At 40.4% G+C, this 19,859-nt stretch overlaps 2 protein-coding genes across 6 annotated transcripts in view; both read right to left on the bottom strand.

Annotated features, from left to right (window-relative positions):
• Positions 1–962: 962 nt before the first annotated feature.
• si:ch211-57i17.5 (usherin) lies at positions 963–5,568 on the bottom strand. Its single transcript, XM_005914294.3, has 6 exons — positions 4,792–5,568; positions 3,984–4,147; positions 3,699–3,803; positions 2,468–2,539; positions 2,209–2,382; positions 963–1,949 (listed from the first exon to the last, which is right to left on the bottom strand). Exons 2-6 carry the CDS (start codon positions 4,038–4,040, stop codon positions 1,860–1,862), a joined length of 498 nt encoding a protein of 165 aa, XP_005914356.1. The 5' UTR covers positions 4,041–4,147; positions 4,792–5,568; the 3' UTR covers positions 963–1,859.
• Positions 5,569–10,277: 4,709 nt separating this feature from the next.
• Positions 10,278–19,859, bottom strand: part of LOC102294499 (estrogen-related receptor gamma) — a 33,259-nt gene continuing 23,677 nt past the window's right edge. For 4 of the 5 annotated variants that reach the window (XM_014337821.2, XM_014337807.2, XM_014337813.2 and 1 more), the window contains exons 5-8: positions 18,272–18,382; positions 17,491–17,673; positions 12,291–12,560; positions 10,278–12,176 (exon numbers count right to left, since the gene is read on the bottom strand). In XM_014337821.2, the coding sequence (XP_014193307.1) occupies positions 11,932–12,176; positions 12,291–12,560; positions 17,491–17,673; positions 18,272–18,382 (809 nt within the window). In that variant the 3' untranslated portion in view covers positions 10,278–11,931. The remainder of the gene's footprint in view (positions 12,177–12,290; positions 12,561–17,490; positions 17,674–18,271; positions 18,383–19,859) is intronic. The other variant, XM_005914295.3, reaches the window with a different exon arrangement.

The raw sequence follows: 19,859 nt of genomic DNA, 5'->3' as shown, positions 1-19,859 counted from the left end.
TTTTCTTTTTTAAACAACTTTTTAACAAACAAGTCAATTATATTTTACAGACCTGTTTCAGTTTAATAGCTGAACATTGTGGATTCATGAAACACCTCCAAACACATTTCTGTACGTTTACTTTTTTTTTTTCCAAGAAAACAAACTTGTCATTTAAATTTCCAAAACAAATACCTTTACAGACCTAAATATGCAAGATGCAAAATGGACTTCCTGCAGACTTCACCAAGCTGTTGCACTTTGCTGACTCAAAGGAAAGACGTCCTCAACGAGAGAGCCGTTAGAATTATACAGTCCAACATAGATTTTGGCAAAAGACCTTGGTTGTTCCCAAATCTGGAGGAAGTAAAAACTTAATGGGAAGATTTAAAAAAGAATACCATGGGTCTACATAAGATGTCAAAGTATGAGGATGAAATATAGAAAACAGAAAACAGGAGTTTATGCTTGTGAAAGAATTGCAAGAAATAGTCTAGCACTAAAACATAACAACGGTCGCCTCAAGGTGCTTTTATTGGAATGTAAAGACGCTACAATCAAATGACACCCAATGAGCAAGCACTTGGCGACAGTGGGAAGGAAAAAGCACACAAAACACAACGGAAATAGGGGGGGGGAAAGAAAGAAAAGAAAACAGAAATAGGAGGGGGAAAAAAACAGATTTCCAAAAGCACAAGGGAAGTGTTTCTGGGGAGACAATAACCCGACGGACCAGTTGCAGGAACCAAAATATGCAATAAGAATCGCGCTGGGAGACACTTAAAAGAAGTAGAGGATCTATCGGTTTTGTGAAGAAAGAAAAGATGAGAGGTAAGAGTGTTAGCCTAACTATTAGCCTAAAAATCCGTCATCAGTATTATATGAATCATGATAAAACACACCTACAATGTTTTGGGTTCCTGCAACTGGTCCGTCGTTTTATAGCCTCCCCAGAAACACTTCCCTTGTGCTTTTGGAAATCTGTTTTTTCCTATTTCTTTTGTCGTGTTTCCTATTTCCATTGTGCTTTGTGTGCTTTTGCAGCGTTTTTCTTATTGCTGGTGTTCCAGTCCGTTTGGCTTCTCAGGGCCACATTAAAAAAACTCCCTTTTAACAGAAAGAAATCTCCCACAGAACCAGCCAGGGGCAGCCATCAGCCATGACCAGTTTGGAGGTCAGGGGAGGGAGGCACAACAAAAGACTCGCCCTGGGAGAGAGCCAGAGATTAATAATAACTAAGAATTAATAGTAACTAATGAACCTAGGAAGGAAAAACCTTCTTATAGTGTAATGCTTCTCTTAATGATTCCAGATATTTTTTCCTTTACTTCATCTTTGGAAGTGTTAAAGTTAATTAAAAAAAAATTGAGATATGTTTATGATATATAAATATGGGAAAAACTGACATAAAAAGTTGAATGAACATGCCAAGGTTTAAATAAGAGATTTTTTTAACAGAGCATCCAAATACAGCATGACTTCAAAGGGTTTACAGCGGAAAATGGCAGGAAAGCTTTGATATAAATAACAAACGTATGTGTCTGTATCTTTGATTTTTTCTCTCTTTAATTCTGTGTGTCCAGTGGTGATGTCAGACGTGTCCTAGTTTTCCTTCCACACAAGCAGCTGCTTCCACCTTCCACTCTGTAATGTTTGAATGTCAGAACAGTTCCCTTCTCCTTCCTTCACAGAGTTATTCCACTGTTCTTGTCACGAATCCCATTGGGCTCCTCATACTTTCCCCCCCTCTTTACTGCAGCTGTGGCTCATCTTGAGAGAACTGTTAGCCAGCTGCTATGACGCTTTAGCTGAACATGAAAAAGGGTGGATTTAAGCATTTTAAGAGTCTTGTTCAGGATGTTGCCGGCCCTGCCGCCAGGTCACAGGTTAGTGTCGGTGAACATGGTGTGCTCCTTCCTCACTGTGCTGAAACCTTTGATTGTATCAACAAATTCTTCATCATCCATAAACTGTAGAAGAAGAATGGAGATTATTAAAGGAAATAGTCATATTTCCAGTGATATGTTTTTTTCTTATTAAGCAAGTCTGTCTCTCCTGTGAGTGTTTAAATACCTACAGTTCTGTGGACAAATGTAAAGAATGTGCAGAGTGAGAAGGTCATAGGTTAGCAGTATATAACATACTACATTCCTCTGCTGTGACTGTAGCAAAAGGCCTTTAGTTCTTCCAGTTTAAACAGGCACAGCATACGTTTTTGGGATCTCTCACCATCCCACTGTCATGGCCTGAAATGTTGGGATCCCACACGTCATCGTCTCCAGTGAGTGACTTCCCATCCATCACCTGGCTGACGCTGCGCCTCAGGGAGTTCACACTGAGGATGCCCAACTCACCCTGTGGAGGATCCTCATCTCCAGGCTCACATTTAGCTTCCAGCACTTCCTGGTAAGACAGAAAAAGTGCTAAGTATCACTTGCATAGAGAATAAAAATGTATTCGTATATGTAGATTAGACATTTGCTTTTACCTCCATCTTCATGGTGAAGGCCTTGAGCGTTACACTGTTAGAGAAGCCTGTTGTGTCAGGTACAGTATCAAACTGGGGGAAATGAATGAGAGAATTTTTCAGTTGAGAGTAATGTAATAAATGTATTTTATGGGCTACAAATACTAGCAATCCTTTCTTATTTGCTAAATAGTCTCCTTCTTAATACATTGTAACTTATAACACAGTAACCTCTTTAATAAATTGGTAATAATAAAGTTAAGCAGAGAAACTACTAAGAATAAATACTAAGGAAACACTCAAATGTTACCCATCAACTAAATTTGAGTGGTGTATGCTGGTAATAACTCAGACAGCATGGCATACGTCCTTGGAAAATATAGTAGTATTGATTGCCCATCAGTTCTATTCAAAGTTTATGCTCGCAACAGCCCACATTTTATTATCTAAGAAATGTATATAAATCCACATCTGTATTTAAATATAATATTCACTTTTCATCACACTTAAAATGATCTTATACCGTATGTATGGTTTTATATACATATGTATGGTTTTACATACATATGTATGGTTTTAAGGGTTTTTATCATTTTTATCATTAATTTTTTTTTATCATTTTTATCGTTAACTCAGTTTCCCTGGGTCTTTTCCCATGTGTTATCATTAAATCTTCCTTTTTTTTTTGGTACTGGTAGTGGTTTTATTTTGTTGTATTTATCCGCGACACCTTAAAGGCCGGAAAATATTGTCGGACATAAACTGGTTCATGGCCCAAAAAGGCTGGGCACCGCTGGTATAGAGAATAAACAATGTAATATACTATAGCATAACATAGCATACTATAGTACAAAACGTATAGTATAGTGTAATATAGTATAGAAACTAAACAATATAGAATAGAATAGAATAGAATTCAACTTTATTGTCATTGCACATACACAGGTACAGGGGCAACGAAATGCATATCATATACTATAGCATAAAATATATAGTATATCACACTATAGTGTAGTATAGTAGTTTATACAGTTGTACTGGCAAAAAGTCTAATCAGGAAAAGTCATGAGTGTCATTCATAATATAAATATTAGGTGCCTTGGTGACCCCTGGTGAATAAGTCAAACACAGCTAGCTAGCTGCAGTCAGTAACCAGTGGTTACTGAGACACGTACAGTTTCACTTACAAATTGTAAGTGAAATGTTGAATAAGCGATAAGACAAAAAGAAACTAGAGTAGATCTCCCCTCACCAACATAGAGTTGCTGGGTGGGTAGATAGCCATGGGACTCCTCTTCTGCATGGGCAGGGCCACCAATGGAGGTCTCTCTCTGCTGAATGGGGGTTTGTTCAGGGCCTAGGCCATGATGAAGAGCGGGAATGGAAAGTTTGGTTTAAGCTGCTTTCTAATGGTTGCAATGATTGCCCCAGTTGTCTATCGTGCAGTTTATGCACGTTTTTATTAATAATGGAAAGAGCAATTAGTAAAATCAGTCTGCCACCATTCACACACAGTAACACAGATGCTGTATCTTACCTTATGAAGCACAACAGCTAGCACGATGGCGAGCAGCAGTAGGGCAATGCCTGCCATCACTACAATGAACCACAGTTCCCGGACAACTTGCCTCTCCTCTTGGCCTCCCTCTGCCCTCTCACCTCCTCCTCCTCCTCCTACAAGAGGAGTGGGGTTTGGTGAATCTGGAATGATAAATCAGTAAATACCATAAAGGCACTATGTATTATGGTAATTTTGCACAAAGCTATTCTGTCTTCATTAGTCTTTATAGTCTCTTTTTTTATTTTGCAGATATCATCTGAATATACAAGCAAGAGTGATGATAAAATGAAAGATTCACAGATAAAGTAAGAGCGTAGTATGCACAGTTATGACTTGTAGGGTCATACAAGTCTATCATGTAGGGTTTAGATTGCATGTCACAAATCAACACTTAGAGAAAGAAAGATGATCAGATGCTTGCCGAGGAAGAGATAACACTGTAACTGGAGACACTCCGGCTTGCTTGGCCTAGTTTCTAACCTTCGGAGTAAGCAGCAAAGACCACACTTTCATTCCATTTATACTTTAACAGAGACCATGACTGGCAGTGGATATTGGTGGATTAAAGAGCATATACTGCAGGTAGGCCCCTGAAGGCAAAAAGATGCTGTATAACGAGCATAACATGTGCAATATTTCATGCAGTTTTCCAGCATGTTCCAACATTCAGTACCAGCCTATTTCTGCCCAAGATGTTGCAGACACTCACTGCAAACTGACAGCAGGTGAAAAATGATGAAGGGGTCGGTGGAAAAAGGTGCTGTGTGGGAGAAGTGGGACTCACCGGTGCTGATGTCCGTTGTTCGGCCTGTGGCGGGGGGTGCTGACAGCCCCTCGCTGTGTGACACATCGATCAGAAGGGCAAAGACCTGCCAGGCGTTTAGGATCACCACTGTCCACCCATCGCTATTTTACATCTGATACTTTTATTTGCTGACTGGCTCCCTTCAGGACTCAACACTCAATTGAAATTAATCCCAGCCAGCAGGAGGAAGACAAAACGCCTAGTATCATAGCTCAAGAAGCCTTGAAAAAAGCTGCATTTGAGTCCTTCTCCACCTCCGATCAACCCCCCAGCGGTGCCATGGTAACAGCCAGGTGTCTGGTTTCAGCTCACCTGAAGAGGCATGTTAGCATATCACCTCTCTGATCCTCCAGTGTACTGCTAGTGTGAGTCATTTCTTATACAGCCTGTCTGTAAGTATGGACACTCATATCAACTGATGGCAGATGGAATAGTTATACAAGCTAAGCTAAGCTACACTAAAAGCTAATAGTTGCACTTTGAAAATATATCTTTGTAATAAGAAACAAACACCAGACAAGCTCCAACAGAAGAGCTAGTATTCAAATGTGGAGGATGAACACAATAAATATAGTGTAAGACACAAGAATGTCTATATTCCAAATATGTAATCTGCTCCAGTTGTTTGTCTTTCTGCATGTTTGTTAGCAGTTTGGCATCCACAGTTTTCAACCTATCAAGTTCAAATTTTGTGAGATGGTAGATACCAGCAACAGCTCCAACCAAATTACTTTAGGTGAAAGATCAACATCACATCCAAATTGGTGGGAAAATCAGTAAAAACTTTATATTGCCTACAATTTTTTATGGAATTTCTTTAAATTTCAAAACAACATACTAGGTCATGGGGAACATGGGTGCCTAGGTTGGCTAAGCATTTAAGCGTGACCTTAGCGTCCTGTATATCATATGAAAGGCCACAGAGAGAGCTGTACAACACTTTTAATTTTCTCAATATGATGCACTAAGACATCACAATGACAATAAAAAACAGGCTGACATATTGATATTACAATAAAAATATCAAAGTTTTACTGTAGGCCCTGCCCTTTGGGGGAGTTGTGCTCTTAAAAAAAACCTTTTAATTTTATCTGTGCTTCAAAAAAGGAACCAGTATGAGTTTAACTTGGTTATTTGTGTGCATCAAGAGGAAACTGTACATAATATTTGCTCAGTTTATTTTCAAGTGAAATCGGTCATCTTACGTTTGGAGTTTCTCTTTAAATTTTGGGTGGAAAACTCACTTTTTCTTTATTGCTAAATAATAGTGACTAAAAAGAAACCCATCTAAAGATAAAGCTGTAATGTGGTAACTTCTGTTTTTATCGTATGCCCTTTACGCCACTAATTCTACTTTGATTACTCAAAAGGAAGCAGCTTTTGTCAGTGACTGATTTAAAGGATAACACACTGTCTGGCTCATAAGGGGCCTTTGGCCAGCATGAGTTTCAGTTACACTGTTTAACTGAATTTTATGCATCATCATGTTATTGCTGGCGCAGTTGAAAGACATGTACGTAAGGTTAACTGCTGATTTTAAATGGGCTGTAGGCATGAATGTGTTAGTCCTGCAACAGATTCGCGACCTGTCCAGCCCAACTGCATCCCTGGACCGGATATGTGGAAGAGTATGGGTGAATGGATATACTTATAACCATTTTGGGGGAAAGCTAAAATATTTTTTTGTAAAGAAAAAACTTTGTAATATGAGCTCCAAATATTTCTGAGAATAACGTAAACTTACTGACCTGTGCAATATCCTGTATGACCACACGATGGCACTAGGCAGCTACTGCTGGCTTTGCCCTTTCCTGAGTGAACCTACCTCACACCCAGTCATAGTTTTTTATTGCACTGCAGTGAGATTTGGAACAGCTGCATATCCTGTCACATGTATGCTCATTATTTAAAAATAATAATAATAATAATAATAATAATGATATTAAAGATCAACTAAACCCTTCGATTTGTGTGCTGGAGAAACTGGTGCACAAAGTCTTAAAGTGACCTTCAACTTTTCAGGTGTTCAGCCTGCTTTGGTGGAGGTGATGGGGTGATTGACAGTAAAGAGCTACAGGAATAACTTTACTAACAGTTTTCCAGAGGATTGCATGAAATCTTTTATTTTCTATTTTCTTCTTCCTCCTCTTAAATTCTACATGGAAAATGGTCCCCTGTTGTATCCTGGATGTATGCATTGATGCAGGTATCAGTGTCATATGTTTTCCTACCTACTTGTTAAAGTCCTCAGAATGATCTGTACACAGTCTGCCACAACTACCATCTGCTTTCACTTCATCTACTAAAGAAGGGAAATTTCTCACCTGCTCACCTTTAACATGTCTAGATAGATGATGACTATGTGACAGCGCAGGAAGGAAGTCGTCACGGTCCAGTGACCAATCAGTTAGATAAAATCAGTGCGTTAATAATCTTTTTCTTACACTAAGAGCATTTGAAGAAAAACTTACCACCACATTTCCCAGTGTGTATCAGGTGTATCATGAAATCTTTGTTTTACGTCAGTTTTACCATTTATCTAGAAAAAAGTTCCAACATCCATTAAAAAATACAGCTCTTTCAATGACCTTTGGATAATTCTGTCATTTTGTTACGAGGACACAGAAGCTCATTTTGTCTTTAGCTCGTTGTTAAGAAAGTGTGATAATTACTCTCCATGAATATTTTTCTTTCTTAAGGACAATAACGCCTTAAAAACGATGCCTCCCTGCGGCCATTACAGAGCAACTATTAAGAGAAGCCCTTGCAGGGTTAGTTGAGTGTAAGACATTGCCTGTAATCCAGCAATGAGGGACTTGGAATAATTACTCATTATTTACTGCTGTCTTTGTATCCGAAGCCATTGGGCCCCGGTCGTAGACACCGTAGCTCTGTATCAGAGGGACCCTCTGCATTAACTCGCAGCTCATTTGATTTATTTTTACAGCGGAGCTCTCTTTCGCCTAATACCCTAATCAGCATTCATACCTTGCTGTGATGATTCGGGACAATGCTTTTTTATTGAGGAAGTGATCTCACCCTTGAGTGCCAGAATCAGCCTTTTTTTACAGCCCATCTCCTTAGAGCCTCATCCATCACCAGCACGTCTTGGCGACACGGCCACTAGACACATACTAACTCATTTAAGAAGAGGGACATACAGGGATATATCACTCAAGATCACTAACTCACTTACTGACGGCTGATGGTGTGAAAAATCTCCAGCTTGTTGCAAATCCCTCTGTGCGCGCTGTGAGTTTTAACCCCAGATAAATGAGGAGATTATTTGGCTTCTGCTGACAGACAGGGAGGGGTAAAGGACAAATGGCTTCACTTGGATTCTGATTTGTCTTTCTCACAATTCATCCATCTTTATTCCTCAGGTTTAGCGTTGCCTCCTCCTCGCTCGTTTCCTCGTCGCCTCTCCTTCTTATCTTGTTACTGGAATTCTGATGTAATATTTGCACTCACTGGACACTTTGTTAGGTACAGCTTCTTGGTATCTGGTTGGACGTTCTCACTTTCAGTTCCTCGAGGCACAGATTCATCAAGTTACTGGAAACCTGTCAGAGATTTTGGTCATTATTGACATGATAGCAATGCACAGCTGCTGCAGATTTGTCAGCAGCTCCATGATGTGAATTTACCTCTATACCACATCCCAAAGTTGCTCAACTGGATTGAGATTGGGTGACTAATCTTTGTGACATGACTTATCCTCCTGGAAGCAATTCAGTTCAACGAAACAGCACCAAACAACAACACTAAACAACAGTTGCATCAAGGTGCTTTATATTGTAAAGTAAAACCCCCACAATAGTACAGAGAAAACCAAGAAAACCCAAACAATCAGATGACCTTCTATGGGTGAGTGCTTTGGTGACAGTGAGAAGGAAAAACTCCCTTTTAAAAGGAAGAAACCTTAGGCAGAACCAAGCTCAGGGACGAGCGGGCAGCCATCTGTTGAGACTGGTTGGGGTGAGGGGAGACAGACAGAGACAAAGACATGCAAAACATTCATCTAAAGATGTGCACGCTGTGGTCATAAAGAATTGGACATGATCAAGAACAATACTCAGGTTAGATGTGGCATTTAAATGATTCTCAAAGGGCCCCAAAGTGTTCCAAGAAAATATTCCCCACACCATTACACCACCTGAAATTGTGATAAACAGTAGGATAGATCCATGGTGTCCTGTTGTTAACGCCAAATTCTCATTCAACGATCCAAATGTCACAACAGAAACTTAGATTCATCAGATCAGGCAAACATTTTCTGCTATTCTGTGAGCCAGTGTGACTTGGAGCACCTGTTGTAGGCTTCTGTAGCCTATTTACTTCATGAATTGAGAGATGCTCTTCTGCCTACTTTGGTTGTAACAGCTGGTTATTTTAGTCGATTGTGGCTCAAGAGTTGGGAGTTCGCCTTGTAATCGGAAGGTTGCCGGTTTGAGCCCTGGCTTGGACAGTCTCGGTCGTTGTGTCCTTGGGCAAGACACTTCACTCGTTGCCTACTGGTGGTGGTCAGAGAGCCCGGTGGCGCCAGTGTTCGGCAGCCTCGCCTCTGTCAGTGCGCCCCAGGGTGGCTGTGGCTACAATGTAGCTTGCCATCACCAGTGTGTGAATGTGTGTGTGAATGGGTGGATGACTGGATATGTAAAGCGCTTTGGGGTCCTTAGGGACTAGAAAAGCGCTATACAAATACAGGCCATTTTTTAGTTAATGCTGCACTCCTATCAACTCAAAGCAGTCTGGATATTCTCCTCTCACCTCAATAAGACATTTTCTCACAGAGAACTGCCACTCACTGGACATTTTCTCAACCCAAATTCACTTAAATCACCTTTCTTCCACTTCCGGGTGCTGGTTTGAACTTCAGCAGATTGCCTTGCCCAAGTCTGCATGCCTAAATCCATTGACTTGACTAGATATTTGTGTTAACAGGCTGTAAAACATCTGTGTCTAAATAAGTGGCCAGTGAGTGTATATGAATTGTGCAGCTGTGGATTTGGCCATCACACACCTAATAGACATACTTTGCAAGGTGAATATAATAGACTACACTGTAAATCTAGCCCAACCTTATTTTTCCTGCTGTATTAAATGCTAAATAATGGAAAGTGAAACAGTGTTACAAAAAAATAATAATAATGAGTTTGTTTTGTAAGGATCACAGTATGATGAAGTGAGTTAAATGCCTCTACTTCTATGAGTCTCAACAGGCAGCTGATGACCAGCACTCTCTGGGGCCACTGTTAGACTTCATTACATTATGGCTGTTAATTATAAATCTCCTTCCAACTGGGCTCAGATGGCCTAAATGTGCCATAATGGGCCCAGCTTGAAAATGACAGTCCATTGTCAGACTGCACGGAATAGACCGCACCCACTTACCAGCTCTTAATGAATTTGTTTCAAACCCCTCTTCGCTTTATCGAGGAAGAAGGGGACACACGGATAATATGAGCTTTTGCATTAAGGGGATCATCTTTATTGCCCAAAAAAATCCACCTGAGAATGAAATAGCACAGCACAGCTCATCCAGACAAAGCTTAATTGCATCTTTAGACATTATCTGTTGGCATAAGACGTGATGTATATACAGCAAGTCATATACGACATACATTTAAACCGCCATTCTGCTGCTACATCTGTTTTTCTCATCACAAAAAAAGCACATTATAGTGTCACAGTACCTTGAGTTAAATAAAGAGCAAGACTTGGACATTTTAATTCCGTGTACTGAGGTTCCTTCCCGAGTTTAATCCCTTCATTTAACAGGTGCGGAAAACAAAGACAGAAAAACGACTCTTCACACAAAACACGCTAACAGATTAACAGAGCGCCATCACCAATTTCCCCAGACTTTATGGCTAAAAGGAAAAGTAGTGCACAAATTTGATCCTACACAGACTTCTATCATAGAAAAGACATCGAGCGCCTCCCTAATCCAGATTATACAGTATGGCAGCCATTATTTATTTTCATTTTTGTATTTTTTACATAGTTAAAGTTATATCTATGGGTCTACACAGCTCTACGACATTATGATCTTCAAGTACAGACTCCACGTTTAATCACGCTGTCTTTCATTTTTAATGATATGATGTTGGTATCAGTGCTGTAGCAGAGAAGCTGGTAAAAAATTATCTTACAATGATATCATTTAAAAATCTTAAAAACAAAAATCATTATCCACTGCAATTGCTCATTAATGCCACATTTATTAAAAGAAAAATAACAAAAGAGCAGAGCCACTTTCTAAATAAATATCACTTCAGTTGCATCATGATATACTCTTTCCCTGAAATTTTCTCTAAACTCCAGATATCAGTTGTTGTTGTATTAGGTGCTGATCATTTAATTGCTTCACTTTAGTCACTGATGTATGAAAGTAGTAGATATGTATGTATATATATATATTATAAGATATTTTTGCAATAAACCACAGAGCAGGGATGAAGGTTTATGTGAATGCCTTACAGGCCACATCATATTACTGTGGATATTTGCTGGTATTATTCAATAATATGAGTCTCTACTCTTTGGCAAGACTTACTCTAGTACCTCCTAGGACATGTATACCTTTTCTATACAAAAAGGACAAACAAAACCCAAGTCATAGTAGGTTTTCTAAATGCACTAGAATGCATATTTTACAGGCTTCGAGATGAATAAAGTAATCCACAAGGATTTTCAAGTATCATGTGGTCATTTGAGAAAAGAAGCTCTAAGTTTGGCATGTAACCGTAGATATCTCTAGAAGGCGACTCTTCTGCTTTTAACGCCACCTGTCCATTTGTCTTCATCCTTTGAAGCGGGTCAGCACTCTTAGTTCGGTGTCACAAACGGCAAAGACGACAACGGCCTTGTCACTAAGACACAGCTTGCCGGTTTTACAGCTTTCTTTTCCGCTTTAATTTAATATTTCACTGGTGGAAGGAAGGGTGTGGCTTCAAAAAAAACGTTCCTGCCACTTGCAAATTTGAGACTTTACTGTCAAATGCGAACTGATGTGGACAAAAAAACATGGCGTGAAACCCCACGATTACCTGTTATCCTTCACTTCCTCACATGCTAACCCCTGCAGGACGAAGCGAATGGCTGTCTGCGTTCAGGTCAGGCTTTAGCCTCTAGAAGTTCGAGGAAGAGTTTGTGCATAGGCACACGACCGTCCTGCTTGATGCTGCAGAAGTGCTGGATGGCACGAGCAGCTGTCTGACGGAGAAGTGGAAGGGTCATGATCATTTTGCCCGCTCGCCGAGGATCCTCCAGGTGGTGGATGGTCTCGTAGTCCTGCAGGGCTCCGTGAAGGACATCCTGGAGCCTCTGCACTGCCTCTGAGTCCTCAATATGCATCGAGTCTATTAGGAGAGATGAAAGTAAGATCTTAAGCTATGTCAAGAAATTAAAAAGTTTTACTGTAAAAAGAAATGTACAAATTCAGAGGCCAATCTTCATAATAAGAAGCTTCATACCTGAGTTAGCAAGTGCAATAGCTTTGAGTACCACAAACTCCTCCTTCTCTAGCCCCATGGCTTTGTATTTCTTCACCAGCTGCAAGATAGCATTGTTGAGGTCAAGCAGGCCAGCTAGCTTTGACTGCTCCTCATCCATGATGTAATCCTCAGCATACACAAGCTTGTCCTCCAAGGCCAGCGAGCGAAACACCACTCGAAGAATCAAAATCTCCATCCAGCCGCTCTGCAGCAGACTCATCTGGTCCGCCAGAGAGAGCGAAGGGAAGCCTGAAAGGAGAGAGAATAAAGAAAGATTTCCCACATGTCAGCTCACATGTCATGGTTAGTCTTACAAGGCCTGTACAAGACAAGGAACTTTCCTAAGTCTGTGAAAATAACTTGTTTGGATGGAAATAGAGACTTGTGACAGAAAAAACTCAAAAATGAACCTCCTTCATAAACTGAGTGTTGAGCTTGAATGAGGAGGGTATTTAACAGACAGAGAGGGTCTAATGGAAGATGCTATTAGGCTGTGCAATGGGAAGTTCAGTCCTGTCTCTCTACCCTCAACCCCAACTGGTCATAGCAGATGGCTGCCCCTCCCCAAGCCTGGTTCTGCTGGAAGTTTCTTCCTAGAAAAGGGATTTTTCCCTCCTAATGTAAGTGCTTCACCATAAGGCGTCATTTGATTGTTGAGGTTTTCTCTTTATTATTCTTGGGTCTTTACCTCACACTATAAAGCAACTCGAAGTGACTGTTGTTGTGATTTGGCGCTATATAAATAAAACTGAAAATTGAGCTGAAGTACAGGATCCAGAATTTTGAAAGTTTAGCCTGATCCATCCTTCCTTTGACCTAGTCCTCAAGTTTTTTGGAAGGGTGGTTACTGGAGTAGTTCACAATTTCCTTTTGTTGCTGACTCAACCTTAAACCACTATTTAAAATTTTGACTTTCCGCATTGTGCAACATGCGACAGATCTCTTAACTCAACCAGATCTTAAATCCCAGCACTAAATACAGAAATTGCAGATCATTGTCTATCCTGAATGTAAAGATCTCGGCCATAACACAATTTCTCACTTTAATGAAACCAGTTTTATGAAAACATGACTTGAATCTGATAACACTGACTTGCATCGCTTTGGCTTAGAGGGTAAAGCGGGTCACTGGTTGAAAGTCCAGCTCCACCAGTCCTTGTGTTGAAGAGTGCTTGGGAATAATACTAAACACCAAATTGCTGATGCATCAACAGTGTGAGTGTGTGTCCATATGATAAATTAAGCCTGTATAGATTAAATCATTGTATGAATGTGTGCATAAAGGGGTAAATGTGGCTTGTATTGTAGAGCTCAAAACACTACATCTATTTAACATAAAGTTCACTGTGTGGTTCTTACTGTCAAAGACAATTCTTTCCTGTTTCCTGTCCTGAGCCTTGACGCACAAAAGGACTTTAATAGGCTACAGTGGGATTAGGCTACTTATGGGAGTTCTTGCAGTGTTTTCAAGTGCGTTCCTATTTCATTAAACTAATTTAATTAATCTATAATAAACATCCCTGCAATGATAAACACCAAATGCTCTTTCTCACGTCTTTAGAGCTCCATCCCTATTATACATAACTGTACGGTGATGACACATTGTTATATTGTTATTAGACAAAGCTAACGTTTAGAGTTGTCTCTTAGTTATAAAGTCCTTTGCTTGTATACATTCTGGTCTTACTTTCTGTGAAGCTCAGCTTAGCATAAACCTGGTTATCCATGCTTATTAATATAAGCAATGATAGAGAATTTGCATAAAACAAAATGATTTTACACAAGGGAAGGCCACACGGCAAAGGGCATTACAAAGGACACAGGGAGTGAATAGGTGGTGAATCTAATTACTCTCTGTAGGACGTGCCTGCTTTGATTGACAATTACACCCCACAGGAGTATGATTAAACCCACCCACAGCCCCCGCATAAACCTACATTTACACACATACTTGCACACGTTTACTGTAATTAAATGAATGATTTTACAGAGCGAGGGAGCGGAGTGGGAGGTGTTTGTATTTTTGACACCACTGGTGATTGTTATCAGGATCCACTTCTCTTTACAATCAGTACAGGGACGTCAGTGGCACCCATATCCCCCCACTATCACTCCCTGATTGATTGGAAAAGCTGTCTGTGCACAATTTTATTGGCCAATAGGGATCAGTATTCCGGCGCAGGATCATCGATCAGAGAGAAAGACCAGCACGAGTACGTGTTTGAGCCTGCATGATGAAATCGCAAGCAATATATTGATAGATTTTGAGGTAAAGTTAAACCATCAATAAAAAGAAAAGATCATGCATTAAATGGACCAGGCAAACATTTACCGAGGGCAACAAGGAGGAGAAAAGTCTTGCACGTGTTTGGATCATATCAACAACAGCACATGGACAGTCACACTACAGTCACCCTTTAAGCATATTCATTTGACAGCCAACTTGCATCACGGACTCAAAAAGGCCAAAAACAAAGAGGGCAGTTGGTCTTTAGCCAGCTCATCTGCCAGTCCGGCCCTCAGACTTCAGACCACATCACTGTCAATATGCCTGATAAGAGCAGACAAGGAGGAGGGGGAACAGCCAGGACAGTAGCCACATCACACTCACCTCCCCCTGGGCAAAGAACTCAGATGGCCCGGGCCACTTTGCCCAGGACCCCGATTCTCTCAACAGTGGGGGCCGTGTGTCCTGCCACTCACCCAGAGCTGATGTGACATGGCCATTACGCTGCTAGGAAAGGCCAGTCTTTTTTTAAATACTCCTATTCTGACTGCATGTGTCTCTTCAATCTACATTTTCTCTTTGTTTCCTGTCAGCTGAGCTTTCTTTATATCTTTTACACCCGCAACCTGTTCCATAAAAGATCCTATTGTCATGTCTGTTCTTCCCTTTTTTGTGTCTTTTATTTTGAGATGCTTGTCATATCCTCTTTGGCCAATCTCATCTGTAATCTGCTTTTTTCTTTATCACCGCTGTGATTTTGATGCCTCTGACACGGTCTAGAAGGCTGAGCACTAAAGGGGCAATGTTTTTAGATAACAGAGTGGTGTCCAGGTTGGGACTTGAGCAGTAACTTTTATTCACACTTAAAAATATCAGATTATTTGAACAGGTCTCACCTGTTTCCACTCTTTATCACTGAGCTTGGCCAACTGGCTCCAGCTTTAAGTGGAAGTAGCATGGATCAATTTATCTAACGATATGTTATAGCGAGTGAAACGTGTGCTGAATACATAGCAGCAGGTTGGGCCTCAAGAGTCTGAATTCAGTGAAATGCCATTTAAAAAATATAATATAACAATAATAATGGAGCCCATGTATTATGTGATTTAAGATAAAATATATATATCTACATATTAAAGGTTATATGACTGAAGTAGTTAAAATATTTTCACAGCTTTTTTGTGACATTTCAGAAGTTTGATTAAGATGTGCTTGACATTTTGATTGAATTTTAAAAATCAAAGCCCCCCACCCCAAGGTACATGTGCACCGCTGCTCCGCTCTCCCAGTAAACCTTCCACTGGCAAAAGGGCCACAAATACACCCATCAATCGGACTCCCATCTGTCTTGACAGTAAAGAGCCAAACAACGGGAGAAACGCAGACAGCAGGGGCCCCGGGAGGTGAGAAGTGGGTGGGGGGAGTGGGTATTATAAGAGAACAATGGAAACACTGATGACGGACACCAAACACCAACACACACTCAAATGATTGCTTCATGTTCGCTTCGTAGGGGCGAGCGTGGAGGCGAATGTAGGTGAGAGAGGGGTTTTTGTTTGTATTGTAAGCATTTTAGAGATGAGGCATCAACAAAAAAAATCCCAGGTGTTTCCCCTGTCGTGTTTTGGGTGTGGACATATATATATATATGTATATATGTGTATATATACATATATGTAAGAGCAGAATCAAGACCGATGATAAAACTCTGTCTGATGAGCTGGTGTGAATAATGATTCAGTTAACCTGCAGTTTTCAAGAACTTTTTTTCTGTGACTGCGTTTTTCCACTGAATGTTAATTTTCCACCTTCACAAACTCACTATGCTGTATTTGCACGTCAGGAACCATGACTCAAACTTAAAATAAAGGAAAACAAAATATGTTTTCACTGCAAAGCATGGATTTTTTGGATGAATGTCCAACTAGCAGGCCTTATCCTTTTTGTTAAATGATTGTTAGCCAGTCAATATGAAATTGAACAGACTTTTCTTTGAGTCACTACCACTTTCTCTGTTTGATCGCAAATTGAACATCTTTTTTTTTTTGTACTGATGATTGAATTTTGAAGACATTAGCTTTAATGGTCTTTTTTTAAATACTATTTTCTGACAAATGAGTTGAATGACTAAATTAAATACAATCAGTAATGAAAATAAAGCCTAAAATGCCATCCCTGTTTTCCACAGTTATTACATTTTCACTTCAGCACCAATCTAAAGCAGTCTCCGTACACTCTGATAACAAAAGTATCCCACTCTTGAAGGCGCTGCAGGATTATGAGAACTCATTTCACCAGTTTGGAGCATCTTGTATCGAAAGGTGGTCCGAAACAACCTCTCAAAGTGTGTAAACTGCTTCTGAATTGTGTTCCTTTTATCATTCCTGGGTCTAAACCTGCAATATCAAAAGCAGATCCAGTCTGCATACCTCTGTGGCACATGATTACAACCATCAACAAAGCTGTATTAATCCCACTAAGCTTTTAGAATGCACTTCCCCTCTGCTTTCTACACGTGCATTCAAAGAAGGAAAAACAAATCTCCGGACATCCTTCCACTGTTCCTGTGTCAGAGGAGAAGCTAAGTGTGCTCCAAGTGCCAGGAGGATTTCCATAATTCAGACTGCACAGGGAGACGCCTGCGGCCCAGGAAATGAATTAAAACTTCCAGGTGGCCGCGGCTCATCTGGCTGATATATTAGGAGTACACTTTGGTCAGCAAGGGCACGGCGCATACACACACATACACGCACACACAGGAGCTTGACGGACAGATAACACGCAGCCAAGCCAACATTACCTCCCTCCTCTGGGCTTCCCGTGAGTGTCTTGGCTGCTACAAGTCAGAACAATCCTTCCACTGATCTGATTAGAGACTTAATGGAGCTAATGTGTGCGGTGTGCTTGTGCGAGGAGAGTGAGTGAGGCAGGGGAGACCAGCCGGAATCATACCTGGGATGTGCTTGGCCCAGCCGATGTTGACCACCAATTCTCTGTCAGCCAGGTCGCACAAAGTGGTCAGAGCCTTGATGTCGCTCTCGGGTACCGTGGGATCCGGCATGGCGAAGATGCCCTCTGGCTCAGCGACCAGCAGCAGAGATACCACCTTGTTCTCCACCACACCACCTACAGAGACTAAAATGAGTTAGAGTTTATTAATATCATAACTTTTGATCAATTGATCTCATTGATATTAGGATTTCCTTTGAAGAGACGACACAAAAGACACACACACTCATGCAAAAGTTTAAAAAAGTGCAAAAAACAAGCATTGCATTGCTAGTGATACTTGAACGGTCATTAAGGTTTTGCATTTTCCTATTTTTTTTTTATCTGTGTTGCTGTTAACTAAAATGTTTTTATATATAATTTTAGATTTTAGCTGAGTTTTAGTTGACAAGAATAACCTAAAAAACTTTGCTTTATCCTTGCTTTTCTGGCTTTACTACTGGAGCACGCTCATGTCAGGAGTGACGTCACTCCCAGCTCCAACATCTGACTTCAGAATGCACTGCTAACCTGATGTTTGAAAATGAGGTAGCTTTAAATAAGCACTTAGAATAAAACATTGAAAATTAATTGTATTATAAAGCAATAAAATTTTGTTTGCTTGTGCTTTGACAGACAAAATGACAGAAAGCATTAGTGGACTGTTTTGGCTCCCAAACCACAACTTAAACCGTAAGAAATGACTCCATTAACACTTATTAGAACATTTTATTTTTACACTTACATGTTTTTTTCTGTGGCAAGGCATTCTGAGGGTGTAGATATGGGCTGTTCTCGGCATCTATTCTCCTCTTGTACTTTTGTCTGCCACCTCGGACCCGGTCCAGACGCACACCTACATAAACACAAACAGAGGACAATGATGTTTAGCATAGCCACAAACCAGTAATCTTGGAAACTTTCCCAAGCCCGGATAAATGAGGAGGATTTTGTCACGAAGGGCATCCGGCATAAAATCTTGGCCAATTCAAACATGTGGATCATAAAGAATGACAGCCATGTTATAAATATAGATGCCTGTTTGTCCTTTTTTTCATGCTAACATCCACTCATTTACACAAAATAAATTACTGCCATTTCATTTTGAGTGACATTAAGTGTGTTTGAAACAAATCCTTGTTTAAAATAATGTTTTGAAGGTATATAAATGGCACAGGTAGCTGCTAAGTGTTATATTTAGTTTCTTAGCCTTGTTTCACCTCGACCAGATGCTTTTGGTAGCTTGCAACAGAACTCTGACTGAATATTTGATCACTCTTCTTGGCACAATTGGTTGGAATCCAGTTGTGTTCAAGTTTTAACTGTCTAGCTCTTACATTTAGGTTATATATTTGGAGGTAGTCTTCCATACACTTGTGGACTGTACCAGTCCCACTGGCAGCAAAACACCCCCAGAGCATTGTGCTGCCACTACCTTGCTTGGCAATAGAAAACATACTACTACCTGTTATTGTCAAATAGCTCAATCTTTGTCTTTTCTGGCCATAAAACTTTTCTCTAGAAGGCATTTGTCAGTGTGGGGAGCTGCGAATTTCAGTGGAGCTCGAAGATGTCAATTTTAGAGGACTGGCTTTTTTTTTGGTTGGCACCGTCTCCGTCCATGGAGATGTAAATCTTGCTTTCCAGTGGCTTGGGAACACTGGTGTTCCAGCAGTTTTCAATCTAAGGCTGGAGACTTGATGGTTCCTGTGTTATTCCTGAACATCATCTCATCTGAGGATGACTGGTTTTCCCATGGACCTTGTACATACATACAGTTGTTTGAACTAATCATCCTGCAATGCAGTTGTGTGCCCACCTAGTGTACCAAAAATACTAGCATTAGCTGATAGCCTAGCACTAGAACCTCTCACGCCAAAATAAAACAAGACAGACTCTATCAGCATCAGTGCTGAAATTTCAGACTTTAAAATGGTAGCTTAGAAACCAGCGGTTGATGTCATGGTGGCTATGTCCATCTTTTTTATACAGTTTATGCTCAAATAGCAAATGAAAGTTTCTCATGATGACTAAAAAAAATAAAGTTTGGGTGTCAGGAAAATGCTTTTTTGTCAAACCCAATAAACCCACAGGAAGTTGGTCAATCACCAAGCAAAATATACTGACATCTCAAGGAGAATAGGCAGGACAAGTCTAATGCTGGCACCGCAGCATGCATCCTGTAACATGACACTCAACAACTTTAGAGCAGCTGGTGACAACTGCTCATCTTAACAAGCACTGTGGCAATAACCTAGTCACCATGACGATAGGGATTTAAGTGTGTGTGTGTGTGTGTGTGTGTGTGTGTGTGTGTGTGTGTGTGTGTGTGT

This window comes from Haplochromis burtoni, unplaced genomic scaffold, assembly GCF_018398535.1.
Source record: "Haplochromis burtoni strain Fernald_Lab_line unplaced genomic scaffold, NCSU_Asbu1 Contig_8, whole genome shotgun sequence".
NCBI lineage: Eukaryota > Metazoa > Chordata > Actinopteri > Cichliformes > Cichlidae > Haplochromis > Haplochromis burtoni.
This window is presented reverse-complemented; position numbering and strand designations above follow the sequence as displayed.